The 15,681-nt window shown below is 48.8% G+C and overlaps 1 protein-coding gene across 1 annotated transcript; it reads right to left on the bottom strand.

The window, feature by feature from the left end:
- Positions 1-6,259: 6,259 nt before the first annotated feature.
- ATF4 (activating transcription factor 4) lies at positions 6,260-9,325 on the bottom strand. The gene is made up of 3 exons (XM_041481485.1): positions 8,867-9,325; positions 7,716-8,030; positions 6,260-7,197 (listed from the first exon to the last, which is right to left on the bottom strand). The coding sequence occupies exons 2-3, from the start codon at positions 7,930-7,932 to the stop codon at positions 6,350-6,352; spliced, it is 1,065 nt and encodes a 354-aa protein (XP_041337419.1). The 5' UTR covers positions 7,933-8,030; positions 8,867-9,325; the 3' UTR covers positions 6,260-6,349.
- Positions 9,326-15,681: the final 6,356 nt, after the last annotated feature.

Raw genomic sequence — 15,681 nt, 5'->3', positions numbered from 1 at the left:
TACAAGTAATCAACACACTTCTTGAGGCATTATGTTGCCAAGGAGAGTAAAGCTACCTGACAGACTGAATTTTGCCATTTGAAACTAAACTTGATTGTAGAGTCAACAGTATCCTTAAAGAAATTAACCTTTAATTTGTGAGAAGAAGAAAAATAAGCTGAAGTGAATGGTGGCTGGTAGAGATGCCATCTCCAAAGGGCAAAGATCTAACATGTTGCAGCCTTGAGTTTCCCCCTCTCTGGCAGGGTATGAGCTCCTAGGAAAGAAGAGCAGTGCCACCTGAATACAGAGTAGGTAAGGTCAGGTAGTGCCCTGTGAGGAGAATGTCTTCAAAGGAGAGGGAAGAGCAGGTACCAGCCTGTTGCACGTGCCTGGTGGTAAGCTGAATCCAGGCACCTTCTCACAGTCCCAGCTGTCTGTCTAGCCATGCCCAGAGGATGCCAGCTGTGCTGGGACCCCAGGAGGTGGCTACCTTATCCCTATCCCTATAAGTGTTTGAGGCCAGGCAGGATGGGGCTTTGAGCAGCCTGCTCTAGAGGAGGGTGTCCCAGGCAGGGGGATTGGAATGGGATGATCTCTAAGGTCCCTTCCAACCCAAACCGTTCTACGATTCCATAATCTTTGCTCTTTGCAGCCAGATTCTCTGCCCGATGGAAGAGACAAGGGGTTAGGGAAACAGCAGCTGCCATAGCTGCTTTTCCTAGCTGGCCTCCAACCTGTTTCCCACGCTGGAAGCTGACGGGCTGCCGGCCACAGCAACCTTTGGACCTGCTGGACAGCATTTCTTTCCCGAGCATCTGCGAGCGGCAGCGCAGGGACGTGTCCCACTGCTGCCGGGCCAACGCCGCGTGCTCGCTGAGCTCATCAGGCTGCTGGCTCCCTTCCCAGCTCTGCGACACCAGCTGAGCATCCTGCAGCAGAAAATAGAGGTAGCTGAGCTAGGGAATGGGGAGGGTGCCATCTTACAGGGCATCTCCACCCACACGCAGCAGGGAGTCAGAATGGGCAGCAGTAGCAGCAGCTTTAATATGAATGCAAATAAAAGCTCTGAAGTGTTATTAGTGTGGTAGAACCTTTCCAGGAAACTGTTTAGAACAGTTCCCAGATACTCAGCCTTGAGCTAGCTTAGTGTGAATAAGATTCATCAAGCCTCTTAATGGCCTATTGCTCCCTTGTTATGTGAATGGAAAGCAAAAAAAAAAAGGAAATTTGTTCCAGTGGGTACAAACTAATGTAAGCCCATACAGCCTCTGCTGTATCAACAACTCTCCACTTCCTTGCCACAGAAAGCAACAACAGCTACTACCAGCACTATGTGAGTGTCAGAGAGGGGAGGACAGCAAATGTAAACCAAGAAAACACGTTTGTTCAGGACACCAACTTCTTGCCTTTGACATGACATAGCAGTAACCTGGCTGCCAATGAACTTGCTCAGGCTAATGAGATTGAAAACACTGAAAAAGCAGTAGGGGAAAATCAAGGGTTAGGGGGAGAGTCCTAAAAGCCTTAGCCAATCTTACCCTCTGGTGTTTTTTTCCATGACTGCCTTACAATTCAGTTTTGTTTTATGATCAGCACCTACAGCACTCACAGGCTCCTGAATGCTTCAGGAAGGGGACTGGTTAATGTAAAAAAGGGTACACAGCAGCAGGGCCCTGAATACCTCATGAAAGGAAGTTCCTTATTTTGAGACATAAAGACCCATCAATTCAATTCGAAATGAGGAGTGTGAAAGAAGGCAGACTGCCTACTGCCTGCTTACAGCTCAAAATGTGGAACTCCAGGCAAGGCAGGCTGAAGGGTGGGTAGGTTGGAGAGGGATTAAAGGTTTGCATGTCTATCTGTAGTTATGTTAAATAGGATTAACAGGGCCAACCACTAACTGGTGGGGGTGGGGGACACAAAAAGCTTGAAGGTTGCTCTGCAGCTGTCTAGAGGGTTACTCACACCTTTTTCTGAAGAAATAAGCTGCTGGCAGGGCTAAGCAGTAACATAACCAAGCTGGTCTGTCCTAAGCTGCAGTGTTTGCATGCCAGCAAGATCATTTATCTCCTTTAATGGGAGGCAAAGACCAGGGCTCTTTCTCCACCTGTCCGCACGCTGCAATGGAGATGCAGAGGAGTTTCAGGACTAGGAGATTCTCTGCCCTATATAAATTAAGCTGACGCATCTGCTGCGCCTGGAACTCGCTCCTGCCATTCCTTAAAAGGGTGTGTACATGCAAAAGAGAGGAAGAGAGCAGCTGAAGGAGAAGTGAGAGGTGGCTGGCCATCACTTGGAGAGCATGCACCTCTGTAATAGGGAAACTGGAGCTTGTGGGTGCAGCCAGCTTCCTCCATTCAGTGACTTTATTCACTTCTGACACTGCATGAGTGCACTGAAAATAATGCAAAGACTACATACCTGAGATACCTGAGCAGCCAAAATAATATTGCCTTGGTCAGGGGACTGAATTCCTGTGTTAATTCACAGGGCCTGAAGCATTTCAATGAGAAAGTCAGCAAAGGTGAGCACTTCTAGCCCAGCAAGGGATGCTCATGTTAAGAACCCAAGTTGACCTTTGCTCTGGAAATGAAGTGTAACAAGAGTTTATGAGCAGCACTGCATGGCAAGTCTGTGAATACAGCAGGACAGAGGAAGGTAGGATATCCCCAGAAGCTACTTGGACCATACTGAGAAAAAATTAATATGCACAAGATGGAAATTATGCCTATAAGAAGGACAATAGAGATCCTGTTTGGTTTGTTTGTTTGTTTATTTGTTTTTCTGAAGGCCTAAGTGTATGGGATGACAAAGAAACTGGTATTCTTCTGGCCAAAAATGTATAGATTTCCCACTCCCCAAAAAAGGCTGTGAATAGACTACCACTATGTGAAACTGCATCAGAATAAGCCACATTTTCTTTCTTTAGTCCAGCTTGGGAGCACTGGAGGAGCATTAATCTCCCAGAGGACAGCCTGTCCTTGCAGCTATTTCTGGGCTTTCTGCCAGGGCAAAAGCTATTTGAAAGATTTTATCATCATTCTTTCTTCATTCCCCAACACTGCAGCTGTGGATTTATTTTTGTAAGCTTGCTGCAAAGGTGCATCTGATTCTCCACACACGCATGTGAAGAAGCTATCTGCAGTGATGGTTTCCCCTTTTCTTTTTGAAAGAGAAGGGCATGCACCTGGGTCTCTCTAAAGGCAGGGTGAAGAGGAAGGTAGTTATAAATATTATGATAACAGCAGAAACAAGCTTGTGAGAAAGGGCTTTGCAAGCAGTGAACTGTAAGAGGTTGGTTGGTTATGTGAGGGAATATTGGACTCCTGTTTACCATGAAGCACAAAACTGGCTGAGGGATCAGAGCCTGAGGTTCATGCACACTGTGCGTGTGAAGTCTATTTTGCTGCCCTTAATTCAGAGGAAAAATAACTGAGACAGAAATCCCATCAGCTGTGCCAACTTCAGATTCAAACTGCTTTTATAGAACGCAGTTTAGGGGAATTCTGCTGTTTCCAAGGATGCAGAAGAACTAGGCTCCTCCAGGGGAAGGTAAAGCCTGCATCTCATGCACTACAATCTAATACTGGACATGGTAACATGCTCTACGGAAGCTGCAAGGAATCAGTTGAAGGACATTTGTTCTGTGAGGCTGTGAGAAAAAGGAAAGAGGTCCTGCAATTTGCAAAATATAAAATCAGTTATTAGGCAGGAGGCTATCAGACGTTTTACCCTTGTGGGCTGGAGCTTGTGACAGTGTCCTGGGTGTTCCTTGGCTCCTGCTGCAGGCTGGACAAGCTGCTGGGCTGCAGAGCCAAGTGGTGTGATGCTTGCTGCGCCTAACTGAAGCCTGGAGGAAAAGTCTAGATAAAAAATGCAGAGGAAGAGTCAGCCCTGATCTCCAGCCCCTGTAAAATCTTAACTAAGCTACTAACTATGGAAACACAGCGTCATTTCAGCAGGCGTTGCAGGAGATTGCCATATGGGCTGCCTCTGCAAAGCCACAAGCTCGGAGCCTCGGCAAGCACTGACAGTGCTGACTGCTCTAAGGGCAGGTTTCTGACTCTCCTGCAAGGAGTTCTGCAAAGCACACACACAGCTGCAGAGAGCAAAGCAGCATGGATGCATCATGCATTCCTCCTCACCTGTTCCAGCTCTGATCTTCCTTTCCTGGAGTGAGTGTCATTTGGTAAATAGGACCTGCATACCCTCTGCAGGGCTGTAGAAACCAGAATCATGTACTTACTGGCCAGCTCAGACACTGCCTCATCCTCCTGAAGACCATGAATGTGGAGAAAAATTGGTTTTAGCCACAAGTGGCTCACAGACAGTCCTGCCAGGGCTGTTAGGGCAGCCCTGCCAGGGCATTGATCCCCTCCCCACCCCACGGACAGGGGTGGGGAGATGATAAATGTACTGCAAATTTTTCCAGGCTTCAGAGAACTGAGTAAGGGCAGCTGAACACAGGAGATACTCCCTCAGCCCTGGCTGCAGCCAGGTGTAAGCAGAAGTTGCTATGGCTCTAAGGGAAGAGGAGGTGATTGCCCTGTGGTGGGAAAGGGGGATCAGTATGAGGAGGAGAGGAGGGTTTTGCCCTGCACAGGGAAGCCACCAGCTGATAGGCTCAGCCACTTTTCTGTGGCTCAGCTGAGACCAAGCACAATGTCACCGCAGGTGCAAATTTGACCAAAACTTTGGGGCTTTTCTGCCTCTAATTATCCCCATCCCCAACCTGGCTGATGCAGCTCATTTGAAGGAAACCTATTACATTGGTCTGCCTCCTAAACCACAACAGAGTCCCTTGTCCCTGCTTGCAGTGCATCCCGTTCATACAGTACATGGTCACCAGTGCTCTTACCCAGGAGGTTTGAGACTAGTCAAATTGCCTCATGATACCCAGGCCAGGGGAGGGTCTTCGTTATCCACCCCCTCCACAGTGTGGCACAGGCCCTAACTCCTGATGGGGAACCTTTGTGCTGTAATTTAAAGAGCAGCCAGGCGCAGCTGAAAGCACAGACCACTGAGGGCCGGGCGCACTCAGCCCTCCATGGCAGCAAGCAGCTCCTGCTGCCAGCAGCACCATCCATCGGCTGGAGTAGCCTTCGCACAGCCGGGCCCCCAGCACACAGCTGTTATCCCCCCTCACATAACGGCTTGGGCAAGCAGCTCAAATGTCAGAGACCACGACCCCCAGCAGGCTGCAACTGGAGAAACCATTCTCCAAGGTTCCCTTAAGGACCTCTTCCCTCCCCGCTCCAGCACAGACTGGAGCCCTGATGTCACTGCACTGCATATGCGTGCCAGCCAGGCTCCGATGTCCAGCACCTGAGCCCAGCAGCTCAGGAAGCCGCACTAGTGGCGTGTCCACATGCCAAAAGGATTAAGCAACGTTAAATGTGGGTATCAGCAGAAAAAAAAAAAAAACAAATTGAGCATGCATGAAGTAGTTAAAAATAGCACATCCCAAATCCTTAACACCCAACACCCCCCCACAAACACAGGTGCTGCTCCAGCACACCTTCCCTGCACAGCTGAAGCAGGACTAGAGCTCAACTAGTTTTATGGACCAACTCAGCTATTGCCTTGGCTGAATGAAGGCAAATTTATCTTTACAGTTTAAAATTTGACTCCTCAGTGGTTGGCTGAAGCAGCAGACTTTCACACTGGTACAGGAACGTGAACCATCAGTGGGAGCACTTCAGTAACCCCATCTACCTGGCCCAGTTCACAGCAGTTTGACAGGGCCAGGCAACAGCTCCGGCTCTGGTTTGGATACTAGGGAGACCCAAGGCACATGGGATAACTGCAACCCAAGGGCAGTGCACACTGGTGCTGGCCCTGCACTTGTCTCCTAGCAAGCTTTCTTAAGCCAGTGCCCACTTTATTTTGTCCCTGGACCCTGTTCCTCCCCTCAGAGAAATATCCAAGTCTGAAAATAAGCACCTCCCACCACATGGTACTAATGACCTTTCGTCTTCCATCTCTCCAATCTCACCCGTTGTAACAAGTTTACAAATTTGCTGAAAACCCCGAAGCACCTCAGTGTGATGCCCCTACAGTACACCAATTATGGAGGGAGACAGCTCAATTGAGACACTTCACACACACTCCAGTTCCAAGCACTCTGTGCACTGGCACTGCATCCACCACCCAGAACGAGCAGCACAAGTGACACACGCACTCACTAGACACACAATAGCTTGTTGAGCTTGTACTGACACCCAGGTGTGGTTCAAGTCAGGCTGGTTTTACAGGCACCACTCATCACACGCCATCATTGCACATTTACTACAAAATTATTTATTAGACAGCAATACACAGCTTTAGCAGGAAGCTTATATACATGCACACAACACGGCTGACTACCCTACTCGGGGACTCTAGCTCTTTTGCCCTTGGCCTTGCGGACCTCTTCTATCAGATCTTTTAAGTACTGAATTTCCTTGCTAAGGGAATCTGCTTTCTCCTTCAGGGCCTGGTTCTTCTGCTCCAACTCTCTGCACTCCCCAGACAGTGCCTCCTGTTCTGCCCTCTTTTTCTGCCGGTAACGCGTGGCAGCAGTCTTATTCTGCTCCATCTTTTTTAATTTCTTATCTATTTTCTTTTCTCCTTTCACCTTTGCTGACACTACCTTCTCTGCAGGATGATCGTATGGTTTGGACCGCACAGAGCCACAAGGGGCATCTGCAGGGAACTGGTTGCCATTGGGGGATCCAACTGAATTGGTGGGGCTGTGTTGGGGGGTTCCCAGGTAGGAGTCTGGGCTCATGCATATTCCACTATCATCAGAGTGGTTCTCGTCCTCTTTCTCAGACTTGGTGATCACCACCACAACAGTGGGGTACTCTCGCTTTCTTTCTCCTTCCAGAACATCCACTTCACTACCTAGCTCTAAACTAAATGAGTGGTCTTGAGTGGAAGTCAGAGACCCTGGGGAGAGGGGGAAAGACCAAAGGGAAGACAATGGAGCCATTGGATCTGCTCCAACGGGGGATTCGGGGAGATGGGTGATTATGTTATTCATCAGTGGAAGTTCTTTGTTGTGAAATTCCTGGATGGTAGCATTAAATAGATCACACGTGTCTTCCAACGTGGCCATCAGCTCGTCTGGTGAGACGGTGGCTTCCAGATGTTCCATACCTAACAGGGCATCAAAATCAAATTCCTTCAGATCCATCTTCTCCACCATCCACTCCATGCCAGAGAAGGCATCCTCTGCACAATACAGAAAGTAATTTACCACTTCAGTAAACCGTCACACAGTGCAACTAAAGCTTATGAAAACAATCTATCAGTTTATCATCTCAGCATCTTTCCCCTCTCATGTATTATAGCACAAAGAATAAACCATCAAGAAAAAATACTTTTTCATTAAGCTCCTAAAAACTGCAGGGTGCAACGTAACCAGCTCTTGTGACATTCCAACCCTCTCATTTAAACACCAGAAGTACTCAGGGACATTCACAGCAAACAACCACGCTTTCTTATTGCTCCCTCTGGCAAGAAACAGTGCCATTGGCAGCTGGTGTCTTATTTCAAGGCCAACGCAAGAGGCACTTTACCATAACCAGCAACCGTGTACAGGGTAAGCCACATAGCACAGACTTTTTCCAAGCCCAGATAACACATGTGACATTGCCCTCATATTTAAGAAAACCTGGGAACTTATTTTCAACTGGAATGTTGTGGTACTATGTAATTGATGCCCTTTATGAAAATAAGTAATACCTTACCCTGACTGCTATCTATGGTGTTGCCTAAACTGTCCACAGCAAGCCAGTTGGAGGAGACTGCCTTAGCCTTGTCGCTGGAGAACCCATGCGAACCGAGGGGCTCGGCCACCTCCAGGTAGTCATCTAGGAGTCCCAGACTTTCCTCAGCCACCGAACACGGCTGGCTGAAGGGGGATATTGAATCCCCCAACAGCATCTCGTTGTTCAAGAAGCTCATTTTCGTCAGCTTTTAATGCTTTGACGTCGAAGGATGTAGACAAGTAGAAGGTTTTTTCGTCGACTACAGCAATGCTGCTGTGCGGTGCCGTGAAAAACCTGCGAACAGAACTTGCACCCATCAGTATTTGGTTTGGCCAACATAGTAACCTTTTCTAGCAGGGGCACCTCAGGGAGTACGGCGGAACTTCACAGATTATCTCACTTCTTTATTTCTGCCCTGCTGCGCGTCCCCCGCCTCCCTCAGGGGCCGGCCCCGCCCACCCGCCGCCATTTCGCGGTCCCACCGCCATTTTGTGTCCTGCCACGTTTCCACCGCGGCTGCACCGCACAGGGCTGGGCGCCCGATGGCCAGAGCAGACTTAACGCTGCGTTACTACAGTATTTAACATTAGTAGTGGAGCCACATGAATAAAAACCCCCGTTCGTTTATCTGCGATTATAGCACGTGGTCCTGAAGACTCAAAACCCTACAGCGTCTAATGCCCCATTTTCCCCCACATACAACAGCACTTTCTCTCGCGAGAGCTAAGAAACCCTCTCTGGGAAAGCCCCTTAGTCCCATGAAAACACCAGAAAATAAGTATTACGTAACAAAATGCCAGATTTTTTCGAAAGCAAGGTTTTTCCAACGACAGGAAACGTAGACGTTCCTAGTAAATTCTTTCAAAATGGCATTTCCTGCTATTTCTGGGACTCGCCGCACCCGGGGGTACTGAGCGTTACAAAGATCTCCCCACCTCGCACCACTTTGGCGTAACTAGGTATTTAATGTATTAATTTGGTATACCTAGGTATTTCCCCCGTTCCTCATGAGATACCAACTAACACCACACGCGCAACAGACCCACCACAAAAACCCACTTCAAGAGGGTAAGAGGGCACCTCTCAACACACAAGAGAGGGAGCAGCCGTCCCTCACACACAATACTCACGCCATGGTTGCAGATGCCGGGGATGTGCTGAGGCCGCCGCCGCTGCTGCTGCGCCTGCTGCACTGGCCGATGCCGCCGCTGGCCCTGCCGCCTTAAAGAGCCATGGCGGCCAGGGGAGGGGGGGCTGCTCGTATCCGCGCCGCGCGGGAGGTGCTGCGCAGACTGACAGAGCCACGCACACAACCTCCGCTCTCGGCGACAGGAAACAATGAGGTGGCACCGGCGCTGCTCCGCTCTTATATATGAGACACCTCCCAGACAAGCTGGAGCGATGAGATATCCTTCCGCCAAGCGTCACCTGCCTGTTACCAGCAGCTCGGGATCTTTGGCCTGTCTTTGTTGGTTTCTCTCCTGCTGTTCCGCTACGAGTTAAACACAGGAGCCACCGACAACACACCACGGCTTCACGACAGGACAGTCAAGAAGGGACTATATAGTGTATACATGCGCGGCTGTGCCACGTGACCAGAGCGACTGAGGATGCTCCCCCCGCGGGGAGCGTTGTGGGGGGGAATTTTACCCGCCAACAAAGACGCTGGAACTCGCGCGGAAGACGTCACGCAGCTCACCACGTGGGAAGGGTGGCGCTCATTGGCTACGGGAGAGTCGTTCACGTGCCCCCTGAGCTGTCATTGGCCAGGGCTCGGAGGAGACCAATGCGGAGGGGAAGGGGGGGAAGAAGGAGCAGAGGGATGGGGAGGGGAAATGGCGGCCGTGGGGGAAATAAGGGTGATGCTGGGAGCGGGTCGAGAAAGAGCGACCGGGCAGGGAAATGGCGCCTGCCCCCGGCAGCCGTGCGTTTCCCCTGACATGCCCCTCTCGAAGCAGTGTGTGCTCCTCACTTCGATTTCCAACGTCTCCTTTTGTTCGCCTCGCAAAGCCCCGCTGAGGTCAGGCGGGAGCTGGCGGCTGCGGCCCTGGCTGAGGCGCTGCCATGGCGCCCCTGAGGCGGCGGCAGCCCGCCATGGCTCCCTGCTCCCTTAGATAACGCGCTGCCTTCCCTCCCTGCCTGCCCCACACATGGAGCGCGTAGATTACGAGCTCTCCGCAATGTTTGTGTGCGGGCAGGAGGGCGTCTGCCCGCAGCCTGCCGGCCTCGCAGCGGCCATGGCGCCGCACCGGCGCTGCCAGGCTTCTGAGGAGCCCGGCTAGAGCCGCGCTGCCGGGCAGCGACAGCATCAGTCTAACCAGTGCCTTCAACACACATGCAAGGGCTGAAAATTAAGTTGGTTTTTCCACAGCTGAGGAATAAAAATGTCGTCTCCTGTCGTGCAGTTTCATGGTGATGCAGTTGCTTCCGTGTTCTCTGTGCAGACATCTCTGGACTGGCGTGAGCATTAATTGATCACCTACAGCCTCGCGGCTACAAAGGGCAGTGCCACCTTGGGTAGCTTTCAAAGTGCGGTTTTGCATTTTATCTGATCCAAATCAACTTTCTTCTAGGAAAGAAGTCAGACCTCTTCCCCCACCTAAACAGTTCCACCAGCTCACCTGGCCCCCACTGAGACAGCTCACAGCAAGAAACTCACAGGAGTCATCAGTTTCCCACTGGCTTCAGTTCCTTCATCATCCTTTCAGTCGGGTCACACAAGCACTGGGCAGCTCCGGTGAGCTGGGAGTTCCAATACCTGTGTCATTCCTTACTGTGTCAGAGTCATCCAGCTTCAAAAGGCTGATTTTCCACTTTGCCAGCCTCACAGCACCATCAGCTCTGAGAGCTGCGGTGAGACCTTGATTGTTCAAACATCATCATCCTGCAGCTCAGCTTGCTCTCAGCTACTTCTGCAAAAGGCTTCACTATTTTCCAGTTAAAGCCTCAGCAGTATTTGGGTAAAGCCTAGCCTTCACCTTGTTTGCTCAGGTCTAACTGCCTGGAATGTCTTTAAAAACTGATTGATGATTTTCAAGGATGGCATGTGACCCAATTTTTACTTTTAGCAGTCTGGTCTTAGCACCATCACTACAAAGCAGAGTATGTCACTGTATGACATCTCTAATGTGAACACTGGCTGCTGAGTTAAAAAGACAATTTTCCCTATGTGTTGGTTTGTTGCTATTTTATTTTAGTTGGTTGGTTTTGATTTTCTTTCTTTCTTTCTTTGCAAGCACGGAATTTGAAATGACTCATTAAAATAGAGGAGGCAGAGAAAAATGTCCTCCAATGCCAAAAAAACACCACTGTAGCAGCTGAGCAGTCTGAGATAACTGTTCTGATAAATACACTACGGAGGAGGCAAATCTTGCCTCAAAGGGAAATTGAGAGCATGCAGCAGCTTTTAAAGAAGCCGAGTGGGTGATTGCTGTGTGGATGGGTGGACAGCACTCCATGTCCTCACTGGCTAAGGGAGAGCTCTCCCATCCACTGCCCTGCCTGCCTTCCCCTCCTTTAAGTGAAAAGGGCGATTGTATGACCATAATAGCAGCTAAACAAACAGAAATGCACCCAATATTTATCCACCCAATCCTTCATCATGAAAAGATAATTATAGATTACTCTGAAAGGACTCTGGGAATGCGTGCGCAAGAATCACGTAAGCAAAAATGAAGTATGCAATGAGGAACATAACCCAGATCTGCCTGTTTCCTAGCTGCCTGCTTTCCCTTTTGTGTGTGAACTGAGGTGGAAATTTGTCTGTGTTATGAGTTCCAGACAGAGAAAAGCATATTTTTCCCTGTTTGCTGCAGGACTGCAGAATAACTGTTGTTAAATCATTTAATGACCTACAACACCAACTCCTTCATAAATTTTTTCTTTTGCAGATATTATGTCAAAGATATCTCCACCGTGTCTAGATTTTTTAACCAAGATAGAAGACACTTCTTTTTTAAGCACAAATAACAATTTTTGGGAATTTTTGTACAAAAGAAATTACAAGTATTTTCTAAGCACAGGACTGCTAGCTATTCTTTACTAACTCAAAAGTGTCAAAAAATAATTTCTTTCCAATATTGCATAATATATTTATTGCTCAGAGACTGAGCAGCTCTGAAGAAAATTTAATTCCCAGCACAAAAAGGTGGCTTCTGAGGGAACGCCAATTTGTGTGCATGGTGAGTGAAGTCCTGCTGTCATGTTAACAGCTTTATCACCATGGATGTTATTTTCCTGCCCTGGGGACCTCAGCAAAGGGAACTCCTGGGATAAGTAAGGTCCGTCCTGACACAGAAAGGAGGGGCCAGCTGCAGGAGAAAGGAGCTGCTCTTCCAGAGCTCACTGCAGGAGAGAGGCCAAGGGCCTGGCTGGGAAGCAATGAAGTGCCCTGAAAAATCCAGCACTGCAGAGAGCCACCTCCGGCCAAACAGCATCAGCAGGAGCTGGAAAACTAATACTAGTGACCCTCCTCCATCCTTGGGATGGAAGGTCAATATCTGGGCTTTAAAAACCTCTTTGGTTTTTGCTTGTTGGTTTGTTTTGTTTTGTTTTTCTTTTTAAAGCAAACACTGCAAAGGAAAAAAGGTTTTCTTCTTCCACCAGCAAGAATACAGGAGACAAACATGCCGAATGCTGTTAGTAAGCACACCAAAGACCGAGGGGACGTAAATGTTTCCATAGTAACATCCACTCGCACAGTCTAGACCGGCGGCACAGGATGCTCTCAGGGACTGGCAGTGGCAGGGAAGCTGGTGGGCCTCTCCAGCAGGGGAGCAAGGGTGGTGGGAATGGCTGGGGACAGGAGGGGAACCAGCAAAAGTAACAGCGACACAGATGCGTGCTCTGCTCGGAGTGCTGGGAAAGCTGCGGCCAGGGGGAGGGTGGGCTGGCCCTGCGCTGGGAGAGCGCATGATGGCCGTGGTGGCACTGCATGATGGCCGTGGTGGCACTGCATGATGGCCGTGGTGGCACTGGGCAGGCAGCCTGGGGCTCCCACTGAGCCTCAGTGGCCCGGAGAGGGAGCACATGGGCTTTCTGCTGGCCCTGGCGTGGCTGGGCTGGCTGGGGAGGAGGGAGCTCTGCCTGCTTTGCAGGAGGGTGAATGTGAGGGCAAACCCCAGGGGGATTCTTGGCAGGGATAACTTGAGTCCTTTGAACCTTCCATCAGGAGGGACAGGAAGCTTTACCCCGCACTTCAGTGGACAAAGCATTTCCAGAGACTAGCAGGAATTTTTCCTGGAGACAGAGTGCTGAGGAAAACACAGGGGAGGAATGAGGAAAAGCAGAGAGACATTTTGAGCAATTTTGAGGGAGAATTACCTACAACCTCTATGGTACACACTAATTCACAGTGCTTGCTTGCTTCTTTCCTCATGCGGTACAAATAGATATCTGAAAGATCTTTTCTGCCAGATTCTCGATGTAAGTTCTTTAGGGATTGCTTTATAGATGTTCCATTTTAAAACTAGATCAAAAAGCAAATATATATGATTAAAGATCAGGCTGGGAGGTATTAACATCCATCTTTTATTACATACAAAATAAGTTATCCATATGCTCTGCCTCGTTTGTTTTGGACTAGTACACTGAATGGAATCTCTAATAAATCATTCACTGCTTACCCATTCCCTCACTGTCTTCTGTTTCCATCCTGCTATGTAAATATCCCTGACATTAGAAATGAGACTAATAAAAAAGAGGATTAAATCTGCAATTTACATTTGCAACTTACAGTTCAATTATTTCACACAGTTATGGAAACAACCCTGGTTGTCCACCTACATTTTTTTTACTGAACAAACTCGGGCATGCCAAGCACATGCTGATAGCTCACAAAATACGTGTCTCCAGAGGCTTAGTTACTCAGAATCAGCCAGGCTGTGGCCAGCTGCCACAAGTAAAAACATTGTGCAAATCTGGTAAGAGGGAGTGAGTTGTAACTTGCCCAAGCATGAGTTTCCTAAGCAAAGCTACAACTGGCTGAAAATGATGTTTAGTAAAAAATATGCATGAAGGAGGGAGAGGAGGGGGTGCTGACTTTTGTTCAGACCATTGGGGGATATTTTTAGTTGTCTCATTGTCCAGCCTTGTTTTATTATAATGAAAGGACTTGGGGGTCAAGAATAATCCTTCATGTGCATTAGCACATGTGGGCTCATTTTAACACACAAACAAAAGCCTTCCAGTTCTCCAAGCAATAAAAGAACAGAAACACATTTCATGTCAACTATTGTTCTTCATGGGCCCGTAGTTGATGTGACCCCCCTGCAGATTGTGTGCTCAGTGTCTATCAAAATGAATGTACCTGTAGGTTATCAGCATCTGCTGGAGTCACACGTGCCAGGTGTCTTGTGCCCTTCTGTGCAAGAGGATGAAGAGTACAGTGACAGTGCACATTGCTTATTTTCTCTCGGGTTTCCTGCTGTCAGGATGACCCAAGAGTCCCTTTTTCCCAGCCTGATGGTCAAAGGAAGAGTCGGGATTCTTCGGCTCTGGTTCATAAGGTTGTTTATTATCTATTATCTAAAATTTTTTTTCTCAGACCCGCAGAGGTCTGTTCAGCAGGTCTGTCAAGGGCACACTGCCCGCCCCTGGGCTGGTGTCTACATTTTATACTACGAGTTATATGTACTTTATTTATCATTCTTTTACAACGCCTATCACTGATGTTAGACTGTCTACTTCTACTCTAGACCAATCTAAATGTGGCACCATCACCAAGAAGATGGAGGCTAGGAAGAAGAAGGAAGAAGAATAGGACAACGCCCAAGTCCCTTCATTTTGCCTCCTAGACCCCTATAGTAATAATCTCCAAAATTCCACTTTTCACCCGGTGATTAATTCATTATTACTCTACTTAAACTTCTGTGACTTGTGATTCTTCATACGAGGTTGATAATTTCCTACATGGGTTAAGATCAAAATCCCAAGTGTCTTTGGCTTCCTGGCAGGACTCCCCAGCCCCCTGCCAGGGGCACGCGTCATCCAGGGCACCCAGAGGGGTGTCCTGGGTTCCGACAATTTTCTGCCAGTGTGAAGTTAGCAAGAGCTGAGGCCTGACAAGCAGGTACGGATTATGAGACTGCAGCATCTCAGCCCAGACACCAGGGAGTGAGTTACCTTCTCACTTCTGAGAGAGTGGAGCTCTCTCTCAGTGTCCCAGTGCCCCTCAGAGCAGTCACCACAAGGGCTCCTTGCTGTACCAGCCCAGCAGCAGCTACCCTGCGCTCCTGAACACAGTGCCGAAACCAGCTTCGGCTCAAGCAGCTGGGAAGGTTCGAGGGATCTTTTGGGGGTGTGTGAGATCTCTGATTCTGGTGCTGGCAGGCAGCTTCAGCAAGAACACTGACACAACAAGTGCTCAGATGAAGCTCTGAAACTCATTTGAGGATAAGTCACTGTTGAGGCTGTAGCTGCCCAGGTCCCTGGGGAGGAACGCTGCAGCCATTATTCAGTAATAATTTTCCACTCTCCATAGGCAGCAGCTGCTCAGTGATTTACCAGCAGACTTTGTACTCTTTTAAAACATATTTGTTTACAAAGGAGGAGAGAAAAAATCCTGGTGGATGTTGACACAATCGTGATACCATTGAGTTTATAGCTTTTCCTGAAGGAATGTAATTTTTCCTCCTAAGGTCTCTGTGTTAGAGGATTAGGCAAATTATGTCAGAAGGATTCTTTCAGAAGACTTTGAGCCTGTTCTGCTCCCTGCACTTATACATGGGCTGAGGGGTGGCCTCAGTAGAGCCTCCTCAGGTGTGTTACAGGTGGCCTGGCCACAGGCAGGCTGGATTATAGTCCCTAAAGAAGACTTTGCAGCCAAAGTACCATATTGAGTAGGTGCTGTGGCTTCTCAACCCACCTTCCCTCTTACTGCCATTGCTGTGGTGCCTGGTGAGGGAGGTTTGCAGTTATCTTAATGGGAGGAGGTTTCTGTGCTTGA

This window comes from Pyrgilauda ruficollis, unplaced genomic scaffold, assembly GCF_017590135.1.
Source record: "Pyrgilauda ruficollis isolate IOZ18807 unplaced genomic scaffold, ASM1759013v1 scaffold56, whole genome shotgun sequence".
NCBI classification, from domain to species: Eukaryota; Metazoa; Chordata; class Aves; order Passeriformes; family Passeridae; genus Pyrgilauda; species Pyrgilauda ruficollis.
The sequence above is the reverse complement of the archived record's forward strand: the minus strand, read 5'-3'. Positions and strand labels throughout refer to the sequence as shown.